The 17,679-nt window shown below is 40.6% G+C and overlaps 1 protein-coding gene and 1 long non-coding RNA gene across 5 annotated transcripts in view; one reads left to right on the forward strand and one right to left on the reverse strand.

The window, feature by feature from the left end:
- Window positions 1–6,462, forward strand: part of LOC137332559 (matrin-3-like) — a 44,917-nt gene extending 38,455 nt beyond the window's left edge. For all 4 annotated transcript variants that reach the window (XM_067996477.1, XM_067996478.1, XM_067996480.1 and 1 more), the window contains 3 exons: window positions 967–1,444; window positions 2,622–2,743; window positions 5,734–6,462. In XM_067996477.1, the coding sequence (XP_067852578.1) occupies window positions 967–1,444; window positions 2,622–2,743; window positions 5,734–5,823 (690 nt within the window). In that variant the 3' untranslated portion in view covers window positions 5,824–6,462. The remainder of the gene's footprint in view (window positions 1–966; window positions 1,445–2,621; window positions 2,744–5,733) is intronic.
- LOC137332560 (uncharacterized) lies at window positions 1,105–17,608 on the reverse strand. The gene is made up of 5 exons (XR_010965696.1): window positions 17,143–17,608; window positions 12,700–13,108; window positions 9,501–9,589; window positions 1,892–2,115; window positions 1,105–1,438 (listed from the first exon to the last, which is right to left on the reverse strand). It is a non-coding gene; the product is annotated as an uncharacterized lncRNA (long non-coding RNA).
- Between the last annotated feature and the right edge of the window lie 71 nt (window positions 17,609–17,679).

Consider the following 17,679-nt stretch of genomic DNA (forward strand, 5'->3'; position numbering starts at 1 on the left):
CACCTGGAGTACTGTGAGCAGTTCTGGGCACCGCACCTTCGGAAGGACGTATTGGCCTTGGAGGGAGAGCAGCATAGGTTTACTGGAATGATACCCGGACTTCAAGGGATAAGTTACACGGAGAGATTACACAAATTGGGGTTGTATTCTCTGGAGTTTAGAAGGTTAAGGGGTGATCTGATCGAAGTTTATAAGATATTAAGGGGAACGGATAGGGTGGATAGAGAGAAACTATTTCCGCTGGTTGGGGATTTTAGGAGTAGGGGGCACAGTCTAAAAATTAGAGCCAGACCTTTCAGGAGTGAGATTAGAAAACATTTCTACACACAAAGGGTTGTAGAAGTCTGGAACTCTCTTCCGCAAACGGCAATTGATACTAGCTCAATTTAAACCTGAGATAGATAGCTTTTTGGCAACCAAAGGTATTAAGGGATATGGGCCAAAGGCAGGTATATGGAGTTAGATCACAGATCAGCCATGATCTTATCAAATGGCAGAGCAGGCACGAGGGGCTGAATGGCCTACTCATGTTCCTATGATTGTCACTCAAAGGGTGGTAGATGTATGTCATTAGTATGGAACTTGAGGCTCGGTCAGAGTCGCCGGTCTCTCTTTTAGGCTGTATCTTGACAATATCCCATACATAAAAATAGCTGCTCTCTTACTTTGCTTTCTTTACTAATTCAGAGTGCTTGAAGCTTTATATTTTGATATTCTGTTCATTAGTGAAGATACTGCTTACGACTGTGTTCCTTGTTTTGAAAAAAAATACAAAGTGTCCCATAGGTGAGAATTTTTATGTTTCATTGGAAAAAAGAGGTCATGATAAGGCAACTGCTTGCAGAAAGCATGGGAGAGCTGTGTCTTCAGTGTGTTAGTTGGGTTTTGACAATTATATTTTTTGTCCGGTGTTGTACTGAAAAAAGGGGATCAGGGCTTTTAATAAAATTGTTTTGTTTCCTATAGGAGTTGAAGGAAGAGTGCTTTCCAGAGAATATTGATGAATTTGTTACTGTGGATGAAGTTGGTGATGTAGAAGCTGGGAACTTAGATCTAGAAGATCTGATGTCTTGTGCTGATAACAATAGTAAATTGGAGAATGACGATGCTGATATAAGCATTCAAACAGAGAAATCAGAAGACACCAGTGAACAAAAAGATGAGGATGTGGACAAACCTAAAAGAAAACGTGGTCGAAAGAGGGGAAAAAATACCAAAACTAAAAAAGCAGAACAAGGTGACAGAAAAGATAGTGGTGAAGAAAATGAAGTGAAGCAAGATGGAGATGAAATGATTGAAAATAAGCTGGATGGTGATGAAAAGAATGATATGCAGGAAGAGACTACCTCAATCTGCGTAGAACCAGAAAGCAAGCGGGCTCGTTCACGATCTCCTACTCCAGATGAGTACCGACTTGGACCATATCAGCCCAACAATCCTGTTGGTAGGAAAAGATTACACCATTTTTTTCTTTATAAAATGTAAAATTGTTAGAGCATGACTTCTTCAACACTTTAATACTCATGTATTTTCATATTCATTGTGGGGACTTTTTGTAAACCTAATTAATGCAATTAGAGATGGTCAAATATAAGAGACCAGTTTGAGTTTGTAATTTTACTGCAGTTACTTCATATATCCTAACATTGCTCTTGCAATATATTACCACTTGCATCAATGATTGTTCATTTGGGAATAATGCTAGCTATTTTGAAGCAGTTTGCATGTTTTGATCTGACGGTCTCAGTCTAGTATGTAAATAATGCTGCTGGGGAAAATACTTCATTAGTATTTATTAGCCATTGACCAGAAACTCAACTGGACCAACCACGTAAATGCTGTGGCTACTAAAGCAGATGAGAGGCTGGGTATTCTGTAGTGAGTGACTCACCTCCTGGTTCTCCAAAGCCTCTTCAACACCTACAAGGCACAAGTCATGATTGTGATGGAATACTCTCCACTTCCCTGGATGCTTGCAGCTGCAACAACACTCAAAGCTCAACATCATCCAGGACAAAGCAGTTCGCTTGATCGGCAGCCCATCCACCACCATAAACATCGTGGCTGCAGTGTGTACTATCACTTGTGGATAGTGTACACTAAAGCTGATCTCGCCTTATGAGAAAAAATGACAAGAAATATACTGCAGCAGTTGATTACGGAGGCTACAGTAACATTGAAACAACATTTTAAAATAAACAAAAGGATTCAAAGAGTATTCTGAGAATTCTACAAAAGCTGGTTGATAGCTAAAACTAATATTAGGTGGTTGCAAAGATGCATTGTTACCAGCAGCAAAAGGGATCCAAAGACTTATGTTTTATATGAACTGGATGAGTATGTTGTCTTGTCTTTGCACCCCCAGTGGTCCTGAGAGTGGGTGAGTGTGCAGTCTGGTGCTTCATTTGGAAAATGAGGAATGCTATATTTGAGGGTTGTAACTTTTCAAAACTGAATACTTTTTTTAAGAAACAAAGTTGTTAGTGGAATTTGAAATTGTGCATTATTTCAGAGTCTGTATGTCGGCATTCCAGGTTGTTTTTTGATTATTCATTGCTGACACTGCAGTTGCAGTGATATTGACATATACTACTGCTAGTTATCCCTTTTATTTATTGTAGGACTAGATTATGTGGTTCCGAAGACTGGCTATTACTGCACACTCTGCTGCCTCTTCTACACAAAGGAGGAAGTGGCAAAGAAAACCCATTGTAGCAGCCTGCCTCATTATCAGAAACTGAAGGTAAGCTTCTGGTGTCTTGAGTCCTGAAGTTTATACTTAAATTTAAAATGGTGCTTTGTGTGCTATCCTCAGAACCACTATGTACTAATGCTAAAAATAAATAGGAAAAATTAACAGCTAACCTGTACAATGTTGACTTAGTTGTAACTTAGTTTGTAATATTTCAGTCTGTTTTTCCAATGGAAATTGCACTCATTCACAATGTGTTCACCATCCGATAGTCCAGAATTTAAGTGGCCAAGTGAGTTGTCGGCAGACTGTCCATGGAAAGCAGCTGAGGCCAATCCTGTCTCTACTGCACATGCATAATTTGAATCACAAACTAGTTGGTAGTGACCGGAAGTAGGAACCCTTGCCCTTTTTTTTGTTCTTGCCCTCTTTTTGTTCTTGCCCTCAATCTATGATTGCTGTCATCCTGGATTAGCTAACCATGTACATATCTTCTCTTAATACTGTCCACATATTTGTGTGTGCTCAAGACACAGCTATTAAAACATTTGTGATAAACTTTGCAAGTTTACTTCTCAGGTTAAACTCTTAACGTTTCTTTAATTAGTAAGTTCACTCTTAACTCATTCATACATTTTATGTCTAGAAAAATGCTAGACTGTTATATTACTCAAAAAATTCTAATTGAAGTGTACAATGGTATCTAACCACCTGTGCAAAGGATTAAAAAAATCCTATTATGCACCACCATAGTCATTACTTAAATGCAGTGTGAGAGTACGGTCTAGTAAATGGCACAAAAGAAAACGGAAAGGAATTTGATCCAATAACTATATTACTTTAGTGTCTTTGCAAACGTGAGATTACCCAGTTCTGTTTCCTGACCTAGAGTTGCAGGGCTTGATTTCTGGTCTATTTTTCGCAGAGCCTGTTTCCTTTTAGCTCTCCTTCTGTGTTCTCTCCTTCATTTCATCTTGCAAAATGGGACATACTGGCTGAGGAAGTCCTTCCACTCTGATCATGTTCCCTCACAAGGGTTCTCCTGTCTCAGTTGAATAGCCAGATGTGACATCCAGCATTAGCTAGCTTCCTTGATGGTCCAGTTGTTGAGTATACTTTATTTCTCCCCATCCAAGGTGTCTGCTGGCACCTCGTCCAGTGGCCCATTCACCATATCGGCCTGAAGGTAGTGAGTGTCATTAGGTTGGTCAGCCATCAAGGTATCACAGCTGAGCATGATTGTATTCTTGCCCAATATCCATGCAGGTATTTCTGTCAAGACCGTTCAATAGCAGTCTGATGTCGGAAAGCTAACTATTTTTGCCCCTTATCTCAGGGTGATGAGCCATTCAATACTGGCCCTGTGTAGACCAGTTAACTCAGCACAGTCAAAGGATTGAACCTGGGACAGCTTTAGTGGGTATAGTTAAATACCACACTAAGACATTCAAATTCCCAGTGGCTTCGTGAGGAAAAGGGACCTCTTTTTAGATAAAGGTCTCGCATTACCCATATTGAAGTTTTTAACGGCTGGAATGAGAACCTGCAATAGCTGGACTAAATGAGAAAAGTTTGATGATGCGAGATTCACAGAACTGATCCTGTTCCTGCCAGGTCCTTTTATCTTTGTTTTAGCCGCAGACTTAAAGCAAGCTTTTCCCCGTGTGGCATCAGTAGATTTCTACCCTCCATTTATGTGAGCATCTCTGAGAATACACTTAATTGTCTCCCAAATTCATTTAGAAATATGGAAAATTGGTGTGATCAGGTCACCAAGTGGTTGGTAGTTGAAGTCCTGAACTTATTTTCTCACACACCCGTGCCCACTTTTTTGATTTATAGCACATAGCTGTTTACTTATCACTCTGGGCCTTTCACAAAGATTAGTGAAGTCCAGGGATTGGTGCTGGACTATTCCACAACGTAAACTAGGATAGAGCAATGTTTGAGGCCTCAGTTTAATTTTAATTTTAGCTTTTGGAGTCTTACTAAATGGTTGAAGTGCAACTTCTATTGTAAATCAGCAGGGGGAAAGAAACACTCTGGATTGCTCATGTTTATTCTGCAGACTCCAGCACCACCACCACCATTTCTTTGGCTTGCTTCAAAGGTTTTAGCATTCAAAATACTTTTAGCAGTGTCACACGCTTGTATCGTTTATTATGCATTGTTGCACCCGTTTTCTAAAAATGGACCTACTCTGGCATATTTGGCCATAATTTTAGGTAGGATAGGCACCCAGTCTGCCCCAAGACTTCAAATGGAAAACATACCACATAACCACCTAACTTACCTGTTACATGGCATGGGAGGTAATAACAGGACTGATTTTTGCCATCTGAATGGGACTTGCTTGTGCATTTTTCCCTGTTGGTAACATGGATTTGTCCTCATGGTGTGTGGGCCGTGCTTTCCATTCAAAGAACAGCAATCTTTCTAGGCAAGAAATCTGTATTTTCAAGATGCTTTCTAGTTTGGTAGTTTAGTTTCTTAAAATCTTTAGTCAGCAACATTTACAAGTGACTGAATAATTTGATACTTTCACCAACCAGCATGAGTAGATTCCAAAATGAGAAGTCATTAAATATATGTATATAATCCATATACTCCTAAAAGAATGCCCTGACTGTTTTGAGTCCTAGATATGTGAGCCTTTTATATTTAAAAAAATAAATTAATAATCTGAACACTGAAAATCAAGTTTAATTTGTATGATTTCATTCTGAACTATCTTCTGAAAATTGAGTGCCACCCAATGCAATGATTGTGGGTTCAGTTGAAGCATTCAAAAATGAACCACACAGATCCCTGCTTAACTGGGGAGTCGAGATATGAGCTTGGCCCTGAGATTAGGGGGGAGCATATATTGTACCTTGACCTGAATGATAGGTGCCCTAAAGATCTTGATTATTTTCTTAAATTTAGCACTGTACATTCTTCCTGTTAAACACAGTAGATTAAATGTTGAGAAAATGGGCTGAGTGATTTTTTTTTTCTCGAACTACGGTGGTGTTGCTGTACTAACTTTTTTTATTTTAAAGAAAATGTTGGACAAGCAAGCTGAAGAGTACCGTAAAATTAAAACTGAAGAGAATCCCGAAGTGCAGACTGAAGAACAAAATGACCAATGAAGATTCCAGTGTTGCTAGTTGATATCATCTAACCAACTAGATGGCCATCCTTATAGTTTGCTAATGTTTTTAGTTATCATTTTTCTTTTGTCCTTCCAACAATGTTTAAGGATGTCTTAATATTGCAGTGTACAGACATGCATGAATGGAAGGCCAACAGTGATCACATTTTTGTTTGCAGTAATTGTTAAATAGAAAAGTGTTTCTGGGGGGCGGGGCGTGGGGAGTAGTTAAATTTCTAGGAGCATTGACGCAGTGGGGATTGATGGCCTTCTGTGGTATTGTCAGAAATATCAGTTATTGTTGGGCCATTTTTTAAAAAAAAAATTGAGATATCTTTGGTCCAAAACATGTCTTTTTTTTTGCAAAAGTACCATGCAGTATGGCTATTTTATCAAAAGCTGTGGAAGTCAGTTATTTTTGTATAGTAATAGATTGAAAAGATTTGGCAAATGTTCAATTTCGTTGTTCCATATCAGATTCTATGAAGAAGGTAATTTTTTTTTACGACTAACTACATTATAACTCAAACAATCTGAAATTTCTAGAAGGAAATGTCTATAGTGTTCACTTGTTCTGTGTTGCAGTATACTCATGCCCTTATTAAAACTTGCACCACAGCAGGGGGGGGGGGGGGGGGGGGGGGAAGTAGAAGGAAGGTATGTAGAATGTTGATTTGGGCATGCGTATGAGCCATAAAAATGATAGAGAAGCTGTTTGGTAAATGTGTGGAGTAGTGTGCTGGGCTAAGCTGAATTAACCTCAGGTTGTACAAATAATACTGAAAAGTGTCAGCTGCCCAGCTGATAAAAGTGACATTTTAAGGTTTTTTTTTTATTGAACCGATTTTGCCATTCTTTTGTTGGGAGGAAAGTTATGAGCAGCTAGGTTGTGTGTGTTCAGCAAATATTGAAATTTGATTTTTTAAAAAATCTACTGTTTACCACAGCCCTGCATAAAAATAGCGCCACTGCTTTAAAACAAAAAGCCCATTTTTAAAATAAAAGCCATACAAATATCACTAAAGGCATATGAACGGTTTTGCTTATGTCTTGTTCCTGCAGTGCCTCATTTGTGGTGTACTTGATGGACTGTATTACATATTGACAGCTCACCACTTGGCTTTTTTTCCAACTTTTCCAACGAAATACAAAGTTAGCCTACCAAAACTGATAAGTAACTAAAGCAATTTCTTGAATATTTCTGTTACCACAAAAAAAAATTCTGATCGTCTAAATTATAAGTACCAGGACAGTTTGAACTTTTCATACTTATGGGGACATCTGCTAGTGTTGTGACTTTAAAGAAAAATGTTGGCTAGATGAGAAATTATCAACAAATATGAAAGTGATAAGTTTTTTATATTAATAAAAACATTAGACAAAATCCCTGCAGAATCGCCACAATTTCTTTTCATTAAAAATTACAGTTTGAAGTTTTTACTTGTTATTTAGAATGTAGTTCTATCATCATTACACAAATAGGAATAATATTGCAGAAAAGGAATTGTGTATTTAAATAGTCTATCTGTTTCTCTTGAATAACCTGAAGTTAACTTTATCATCCTTGTACATTGTTTTTTGATCCAGCTGTACAAACCAGCCTGCAGTCGTTACCAACCACCTGCACACATCTTCAGAAACTGCTTACAGATAACTTGTTTTGACAGTATAGGTACTAACCATCTAAATAGCATTTTTTTTGTAAAATACAGAGTGATCCACTTGTATGAAAGATCTTAAAAGTTCCCAAAAATTCCGTATCGTGGCCCAGTTGGTCCTTGATGTGCACTGTCATAGTCTTGTTACGTACAAGTGATTGTGAGCATCTCTTTGACCCAACTTACTGCATATAAACAGATTCTGCTGTAAATAGTTTTTAATAAATCATATTTGTGACTGATCGAAGATTACTGTCGGACCAGGATTCCATTGGCATAGCGTGCTGATAATCCTGTCACTGAAGTGAGTGCACCTTGTTCAATGCCCCTTTTGCTTTTAGCAGATACCACCAATTTTAAGTCTTTTTTGGGTGGTATGTTTTAATGTTAGTATCTATTTTAGATGTGGATGACCTGCAATGTGGACAAATATTTTGGTTAGTTACTGTACACGTGACATACTGGAGTTGTGCTTTCTTGGCAAGTATATCCTGCATGGGTGTGGAGTAATAAATGCTTCCAGGGGATTAAGTTTGCTAATGAAGGTGTCTTGTCTGAACAGAATACAGCATATGCAGCCAAGTGTGTTTAACAAAGAAAATTGTGTGAAGCACTGCAGCTTTAATCGAGAGGCAGCAATGTGTGAAAACTGCTGTTATGTCATGTTTTGGTTTGAGTAGAAACAAGTAGTTTTGTAACACTTTATGTTCAAATAAAGCTCCAGGTTTCTATGATCACTTGAATTTCTCTGCTTTTAATGGAATCTTCAATTTTAAATCATTTCTCTGTCAAAGGAAAATCAATTGTGCGTAATGTAGGTTTTTTAGAACAAGCTCACTTTTGAGGTTGGATTTGTTAACCGTTGTGTTGTGATTATTTCACAAAATTTCTTGTCCGTAGGCTGTCAATATTGTGTCTTTCTCTGAATTTCCCGATTTGTTACTGCTACAGTTTGACCTGTCATTTCACTGCATTCGGGTCAAATTCCAATTGGCTACATTCTGATTGCTGAAAAGTTTGTTGAACTCTTTCCTACTTAATAAATTTATTTAGTTAGATGTTCCAGATTGGGGCATTAGCATGTTCATTTCTGAACCTGATGTCCACAGTTGCTGTCTTTGGTATCAGATGACTTCAAAACTGTATTCACTACATGACAAAAAGGATCTTATTTATTCCATTGATATGTTAGTAGAAGGGTGCTGAACAGCTCACCTCGGTGCCTTTGTAATACTAGAGCAGACTGACCTTACAAGATCCATGTCATGCCTGAGCCTTTTGAGCTAAAAGTGGGGGATTCAGCCGAGGATTTTTGAGAGTAGCTCAGCCATATGTGCATCATGTGAATATAAAGCATGAAGTAAGAAAAGGCCATTCCTTTCACAGAATTTCTTATCGTGGACTATACCCAACTCATTTTATCTTCTGGGGAAAAGTTCCTCAAAATTTCTCCCTCCCAAATTCAGGTAAATCGAACAAAATTCCAGAATACATCTTGTATTCATGGTCATTTCACCGTTTCATGTTAGACAAAGCATATGCCTATGACCAATTATGTTTGCGTTTGAAGATTTTAATCGAGCTAGTAACTACTTTTAGTTGGGAGTGTGTTCTATATATTCACTAATAATAGTCTGCATTTATTTCTTTCAGCATTTTAAAAGCATGGATCATATCTGATTCCTCTTTTCTCTAATGAAAAGATGAGTTCTGCAAGCTACTTTATATCTAGTCCAAGTCCTGTGATCATTCTGGTCACTGAACCTTTGAGTGCATCCGCACCATTTTGAAGAGAGTGCCCAAAACTTAAGTGTTCCAAATGTGGCCTCACCAATGATCTATGCAAGGTTAACTTGCTTCAATTTTTTAGTTTATTGCCCTTAAAATACACCCTAGTGCATGATTAGCATCGTCTTAGTAGGTTAAGATTGACTGCTCAGGATTCATCCCCAATCCCCTTCCTATCATGCTGCATTATATATCAATGTTTCATGTCCCCTGTTCCAACGTGGGTTACCTTGTATTCATCAAAAGCAAAATACTGCGGATGCTGGAAATTTGAAGTAAAAACAGAAAATGCTCGAAGTTCAGCAAATCAGGCAGCATCTGTGGAGAAAAAAAGTTAACATTTCAGGTCGAAGACCTTTTGTCAGAACTGGAAGATGTGAAGAGTTAAAGTATTTGAGCATGTACAGAGCCTGGGAAAGGGAGGCAGGGGAGGAAAGAACAAAAGGTAAGGTCTGTGATAGGGTGGAGAGCAGAAGTGATTTAATGACAGAAGAAGTGATAGTGCAAGGCAAGGAAGGTGGTAATGGGACAAGTTAAACAAAAGATTGATCAGGGGTAGCTTTAAATGGCAACAGCAGACCCATTATCGGCACTTGCTGGTGAAAAAATGGATCAGTGGTTATGATCTGAAGTTATTGAAATCAGTGAGTCCGGAAGGTTGTAAAGTGTCTAAACGAAAGATGAAGTGCTGTTCCTCGAGCTTACGTTGAGCTTCATTGGAACAGAGTAAGAGGCTGAGGACAGAGCAGTCAGAGTGGGAGAGGGATGGGGAATTAAAATGGCAAGCGATCGGCAGGTCAGGGTCACGCTTGTGTGCAGAGCGGAGGTGTTCAGCAAAGCGGATACAGTATACTAAATTGAAAGAAGTACAAGTAAACTGCTGTTTCACCTGGAAGAAGTGTTTGGGGCCCCGGACGGTGGGAAGGGAGGAGGTGAAGAGGCAGGTGTTGCATCTCCTGCACTCGCACGGGAAGGTGCCGAGGGGAGGAGAGCGGGACCAGGGTGTCGTGGAGGGAGTGGTCCCTTCGGAATGCTGAAGGGGGGAAAAGTGGGGAAGATGTGTTTAGTGGGATTGTGCTGGAGGTGGCGGAAATGGCGGAGGATGATACGTTGAATGTGGAGGCTGGTGGGGTGAGGACAAGGGGGATCCTATTATGGTTCTGGGAGGGAAGGGTAGGGGTGAGGGCAGAAGTCCAGGAAATAGGACGGATGCGGTTGAGGGCCCTGTCAACTACAGTGGAGGGGAATCCTTGAGGAAAAAGGAAGACATATCTTATATTCATCCCTATTATCCATCTAATACTGCTTCGACAATCCACTTAATTGGTACAGGTCCATTTGAATGCTATCATTTTCTCATGTTTGTCACTTTGGCATACATTGTAACTTAATATCAGCAAATTTTATTTTGAAAGAAGTGCCTTGCTCCAAATAATTCATGAATTAGCAGCAGGGGGCCCGCTGTCATATCAAATTCGTGGTCATGTTTGTAATTGAAAATAGCGTCTTTGTCCCATTCACCCCATTGGCAGTTACGGTGAAAAGGATTATCCTTGCCCTGTCTTTTGTAGCCGATTATGATCTTCATAATTTGGGGGCGATCACATCTGGCAGTACTTGAGAAGGTGGTCTGTGGCATAAGTTCTCTCTTAGCTTTAGTTTCTATTGGCACCGGAAGTGGTGAAAGTACCTTTATCCACATTGCCAACAGCACTTATTGTAGACAAATGCCATAGCAACTAGAATAGGTCAGAGGTTGGGTGTTCTGTCGTGTGTGGCTCACCTGACTCCCCAAAGCTTCTCCACCACCTACAACAACACTTGAGAAGCTCAAAACTATCCAGGACAAAGCAGTTTGTTTGATCACCTCATCAGGGTGTGAGTCTCCCTTAAGATCATTATCAGTCTCCTCATCCATATCTTTTGGGTAGGTAACACATTCAAAATAAATTGCTTGACATATGCACCAAGCCCTTGAAGAGTGCTTATACACACCTAAGTATGAACCGATCTCTTTTCGATGGTGATTGACCTGCTGACATTTCCTGAATTTTCTGCTTTTATTTCAAAACCCTCAGAGCTAATGTGCTCAACCACCTATAACCTTTTTTGCTGAGTTCCCCTTCAGAGTGTCCCATATACATCTCCACTCTTTCTAAGAAACAGTATTTTTTAATAATTAATGTTAAGTAGATATGGCTGATAACCCAGAATACTTCAGCAGCTTTGTCACTAGCTGCTTCAATTCTGTTCCCATACACTTTTGGCCCTTAATATGAAATCCAATCATATCATCATTAGAACTCACTGGTTGGGGAAGTTCCTAGGATCTGCTCCCACCTCGCTGTAAGTGCAGTAGGTTTTCCATTGCACTTTGTTGAAGTGTGAACAGATCCGAGGAATTCCGCTGCCACTGAAATGAAAACTGCAGGTCACTCCCCTTTGGGTTGGGGATGCGAGCCAGATGCAGGATGAACAATCCTCTGTAGACAGACCCAGAATAGATGTTATCGGGTTGTTTGGGTGTGGAGATGGTGTAATGAATCATTGGGTTGTGTTGGAGGAGGTAAAATATTAGTTTAATGTTTCTTGTGTGCAAACATCGAGGACACATGAGTGCGACTACCGTTCATTTATTTCTCAATTGAGACCAAGCAAGTAGCACACGAAATCCAAGTAGGGAACAATAAACTTTCCAAAAAGATGCAGAGCACTGGGCAATGAAGTCGTTTTTGAGGCCAAGACAAGTTTTTAAAGGATGGCTATTTATCCATGGTAGTTTCATGAGGACTTCGCTGCAGGGACAAAAAAAACAGATGCTCCACAGAGCTGCCAAACTCTAGGCAAAGAACCTTTTGAAGAGGTTTTTGAAACAGTCAGGACACCAACTTGCTGCTATTGATTTATTTCTCTATGGCAGTGGGGACCCCAGACCTCACTAGCACTTCCAAAAAGACATTTATGATCTACAAAGATGCAGGCCAGAGGGTAAACAACTTTTATTTTCAACTGCATAATACACATTTAAACGGAGGAGTATTGAACATATCTGAGCTGGAACTGCAGAGGATGCCTGAGTCTTAGCAGGTAGGAATCAGCCTGAGAGTTGAGGGGGCCACCAATGGAGACAATACGTATTGCAGAAATTACCTGTAGTGTGTTCCAGCTGGCATCTGTGAGCCCGCCTCCCTGATGAAAGGTCATCGACCTGAAACAATGGCTGGCCCACAGGCGCTGTCCCTGAATGGCGACCTGTCTCTCCACCGGTGAATCGATTGGGTAAGTTTGCGAATGTGCACATGTGCAGTAAAACCCTGAAATCGCGAACTTGCTCCCATTGGTTTTGCCGGCGGTTTGCTCGTTCCAAATTAAAGAGACATGGTATGCTAAAATCATAGAAATCATTAAACATTCGTGAACGTACCCACCTGCCCAACTGGAACGAAGATACTTCCCCTCCAAAAGGTACGTTGCAAAATACCAGCCCTACACTACTTTTTAAAAGCACGGTGACTTAATGACTGCAAAACAACAAAAAATTAAATTTTAAACATGTGGAATGTCAAATTACTCTTTCGATCATTAAAAAAAATGTTTAAATTTAAAATTTATTTATTTTTAACTTTTTTGCAAGTTTCATTAAACCATTTGCTTGGCTTTTTATAAGAGATGTTAATTTTTTACTTAAACTAAGATACAGAAGTTTACTTTAAATGAATGATTTGTACTTGCCTGTTTGTGGGCATGACTTCTCCTTGACAGATTCTGTGGGCGTGGCTTCCATTCCCACAGTCTCTATCGATATGAAGGAACCTGTTCTGAAATCACAGCGCTGAACTGAAAAAAAAATTGAAAAGGGAGCAAGTGGATGTCTGAGACCACGAGGTAAATTTTATCGTGGTCTTTGTCCGCAGGATGTGCGGACAGCCTTACCATGTCTGTTGAAACAAGTTCCGGCCCGTTAACTCTTTCTCCACAGATGCTGGCTGACCTGAGCGTTTCCAGCATTCCCAGTATTTTGCTTTGCCCCTGATAATCTTGTCCCCGCGCGCCCCTGCCCCCCCCCCCCCCCCCCTGCCAAAACCAAGTCTGGGAGCCTCTGATCTATGTAAATTTAAAAAAGGTGCAGGCCTGTGATACTGGGTCTCTATCCCCTTTGCATTGCCTGGGAATTTACATTTTAAATGTGTTGGGTGACATATGAGTGTTTTGTAGAGAAAGTATCACTTTTCTCCATATATGCTGAAATATAAAAGATTCTGTGGGAGAAGATCCTACACAAACCAACAAAAGCAAACATTTTGATAGGTCGCAATTTGTTAAATTTATTTTTTCAATGCAGTTCTAGCGCCCATGATTTGTGCAGTCAGCACAAAATGCTGTTTCCCTCACTCCTTCTGAACTGACCTTGGAACTTATGCACAAATTATTGATCATGTAGCATGATGGGTGAACATTAAACCCTATGACGTGGAGTTTCCGCCACTTTAGTCGAGATGAAGTTACTCGCAAATTTCCAAGTAAATTCATTAGCAGAAGCCTCAATGCGAAATCTCCCATGAATCAGTGCAATCAAGTAGCGTAATCGATTTGTGATTGGAACAGGGCATTTTCCAGCATCTCTGAGTAGGATTGGTAGGAAATGAGCCATTCGTCAACGGACAGATTTGATGCTCTTGGTCTTACTTTTTAATTGGCTTCAATTGACTGCTTTGATTTGCCCAGGTATACAAGACCTGTGACTAGCATGCAATTGGAGCTACACAGGTATCGCGTGTTCTGCTGAAATTGACTGAATTCAAAGTAATTGCGGCAGCAGGAGAAACAGACCTGGGTCAGGCATCACAGAAACGTAGAAAATAGGAGCAGTAGGCGGCCATTCGGCCCTTTGAGCCTGCTCCATTCAATATGATTGTGGCTGATCCTCTATCAATACCATATCCCCGCTCTCTCCCCATATCCCTTGATGCCTTTTATGTCTAGAAATCTATCTAGCTCCTTTTTAAATATATTCAGTGACTTGGCCTCCACAGCCTTCTGTGGTAAAGAATTCCACAGGTTCACCACCCTCTGAGTGAAGACATTTCTCCTCATCTCAGTCCTAAATGTCCTACTCCATATCCTGAGACTGTGACCTCTCATTCTGGACCCCCCAGCCAGGGCAAACATCCAGTCTGTCCAGCCCTGTCAGAATTTTATATGTTTCAATGAGATCCCCTCTCATTCTTCTAAACTCGAGTGAATACAGGCCGAGTCGACCCAATCTCTTCTCATATGACAGTCCTGCCATCCCAGGGATCAACCTGGTGAACCTTCGCTGCACTCCCTCTATGGCAAGTATATCCTTTCTTAGGTAAGGAGACCAAAACTGCGCACACTGCTCCAGGTGTAGTCTCACCAAGGCCCTGTATAACTGCAGTGAGACATCCTTGCTCCTATACTCAAATCCTCTTGCAATGAAAGCCAACATTCCATTTGCCTTCCTAACTGCTTGCTGCACCTGCATGTTTGCTTTCAGTTACTGGTGTACAAGGACACCCAGGTCCCTTTGTACACCAACATTCCCCAATCTATCACCATTTAAATAATACTCTGCCCTTCTGTTTTTCCTTCCGAAGTGGATAACTTCACATTTATCCACATTATACTGCTCTGCCATGTATTTGCCCACTCACTCAACTTGTCTAAATCGCCTTGAAGCCTCTTTGCATCCTCCTCACAACTCACGATCCCACCTAGTTTTGTGTTGTCAGTAAACTTGGAAATATTACGTTTGGTTCCCTCATCTCAATCATTGATATATATTGTGAATAGCTGGGGCCCAAGCACTGATCCCTGCGGTACCCCACTAGTCACCGCCTGTCACCCTGAAAAAGACCCATTTATTCCTATTCTGTTTCCTGTCTGTTAACCAATTTTCAATCCATGCCAGGATATTACCACCAATCCCATGTGCTTTAATTTTGCACACTAACCTCTTCCGTGGGACTTTATCAAAGGCCTTCTGAAAATCCAAATAAGCCACATCCACTGGTTCTCCCTTATCCTACCAGTTACATCCTCAAAAAAACTCCAGTACATTTGTCAAACATGATTTCCCTTTCATAAATCCATGTTGACTTTGTCTAATCCCATTGATATTTTCTAAGTGTCCTGTTATCACATCCTTTATAATAGACTCTAGCATTTTCCCTACTACTGATATTAGGCGAACCAGTCTGTAGTTTCCTGTTTTCTCTCTCTCTTTAAATAGTGGGGTTACATTTGCCACCCTCCAATCTACAGGAACTGTTCCATGATCTATAGAATTTTGGACGATGACAACTAATGCATCCACTATTTCCATGGCTACCTCTTTTAGTACTCTGGGATGCAGATTATCAGGTCCTGGGGATTTATCAGCTTTTAGTCCCATTAATTTCGCCAGCACTTTTTTTTACTAATTTCCTTTAATTCCTCCTTCTCACTAGTCCCTTGATTCCCTAGCATTTCTGGGAAGTTATGTGTGTCCTCTTCCATGAAGACAGAACCAAAGCTCTGCCATTTCCCTGTTCCCCATTATAAATTCTCTCGTTTCTGACAGTAAGGGACCTACATTTGTCTTCACTAATCTTTTCCTTTTTACATACTTGTAGAAGCTAGCTTTTATAGTCCACTTTTATGTTCCTTGCAAGTTTACTCTCATACTCTATTTTTCCCCTCTTAATCAATGTCTTGGTCCTTTTTTGCTGAATTCCAAACTGCTCCCAATCCTCAGGCTTGCTACTTTTTCTGGCAACTTTATATGACTCCTCTTTGGATCTAATACTATCCTTAATTTCGTTTGTTAGCCAAGCTTGGACCGCTTTTCCTTTTGTGTCCTTGTGCCAGAAAGGAATGTATAATTGTTGCAATTCATGCATTCGTTCCTTAAGTGTTAGCCATTGCTCATCCACCGTCATGCCTTTTAATTAAGCTTCACAATCTATCATAGCCAATTCGCTCCTCATACCTTCGTAGCTTCCTTTGTTTAGATTTAGGACCCTAGTTTCAGATTGGACTACTTCACTTTCCATGTTAATGAAGAATTCTATCATGTTATGGTCACTCTTCCCTAAAAGACCCTGCACAACAAGATTATTAATTAACTCCTTCTTATTGCACAATTCCCACTCTAGGATAGCGTGTTCCCTGGTTGACTCCACAACGTACTGGTCTAAAAAAAATCTCATACACACTCCAGGAATTCATCCTCCACGGTATTATTGCTAATTTGGTTTGGCTGGTCTATATGTCGATTAAAGTCACCCATGATTACAGTTGTACCCTTGTTACTTGTATCTCTAATTTCCTGTTTGATCCCATCCCCTAAATACCACTACTGTTTGTTTAATTGACTGCTGGCCACTGCAGGCACAGATGATCAAGGCTGGATTTACGTGCCCAAGGGTGCGCTGGAAAATCTGGGCACGATGTGATGAACAGGTGGAAACTCGCCATTGTGACCTGGGGGCGTGGCCAGTTTTGTGGGCGGGGACTGCTTCAGGTGAATGGACTTTTGAACCAGTGTAAAATATTGAATAGTCCAATGAAGTGGTTATAAGGTGCAACTCACATTTAGAAATTCCCTGATCTTTAGCGCTATTTCATTTGATTCTGCCTAGAATACGCTGATACTTGGGTGGAAATCATACAGAAACTCCACGCCTATATATTGGAAATAGTACAAGCCCACTGGAAATAGTACCATACCTCATACTCTCCTAGTCTTTCTGACTTAGAAATATTGACACTGTATATGTAGGACTATAAACTATGAATTAGATTTAATAAGAAATAATATTAGAAGGACCAAAAGCCAAGTAACAGATAGTTAAATCATAGTAGTTTACCGAGCTTACAAAATCCGTTTCGAAACAATATTGGCCCCAGATTTCCTCAATTCCATTTACGCCAGTTTCTGGGCCGATCTTGCCGACGAGCAGTGACGCTAAACTTCTTGCGCAGCTTGTTTCCCGAGGCCAAAACGTAAAAACAAGCGCAAGTTGCAGTGCGAGCAAGAGGTGATGGCGAGTGGGCTGCTGTCATGGCACCTCACTGTCTGCTGTCATGGCACCTCACTCTCTGAGCTTGTCGCCTCTGCTCCCTCACGATGCGGAAAAGGAGTTAATGTCCTCAGCAGCTACCGACCTAGGCCGAGGCGAATAACATTGTAACTTCACCCTTTACCAGTTTATAACATTCCCGCCCACTGCAGGGGAGACACCTGGATAATTTGACACATGACAGTTACTGCACGTTAAAAGTTAGTGGGAGCGAGGTGCGGGAAGAGACATTTTAAAATGGGAGGCATTGGCCCAGGGCAGTGAACAGGCGCGGTGCACCGTGGGAGTCCTGGCAAGTGGGGTGCCGCGCGGTGCACTGTGGGG

Source organism: Heptranchias perlo, chromosome 14 (genome assembly GCF_035084215.1).
Source record: "Heptranchias perlo isolate sHepPer1 chromosome 14, sHepPer1.hap1, whole genome shotgun sequence".
In the NCBI taxonomy this organism is placed as follows: domain Eukaryota; kingdom Metazoa; phylum Chordata; class Chondrichthyes; order Hexanchiformes; family Hexanchidae; genus Heptranchias; species Heptranchias perlo.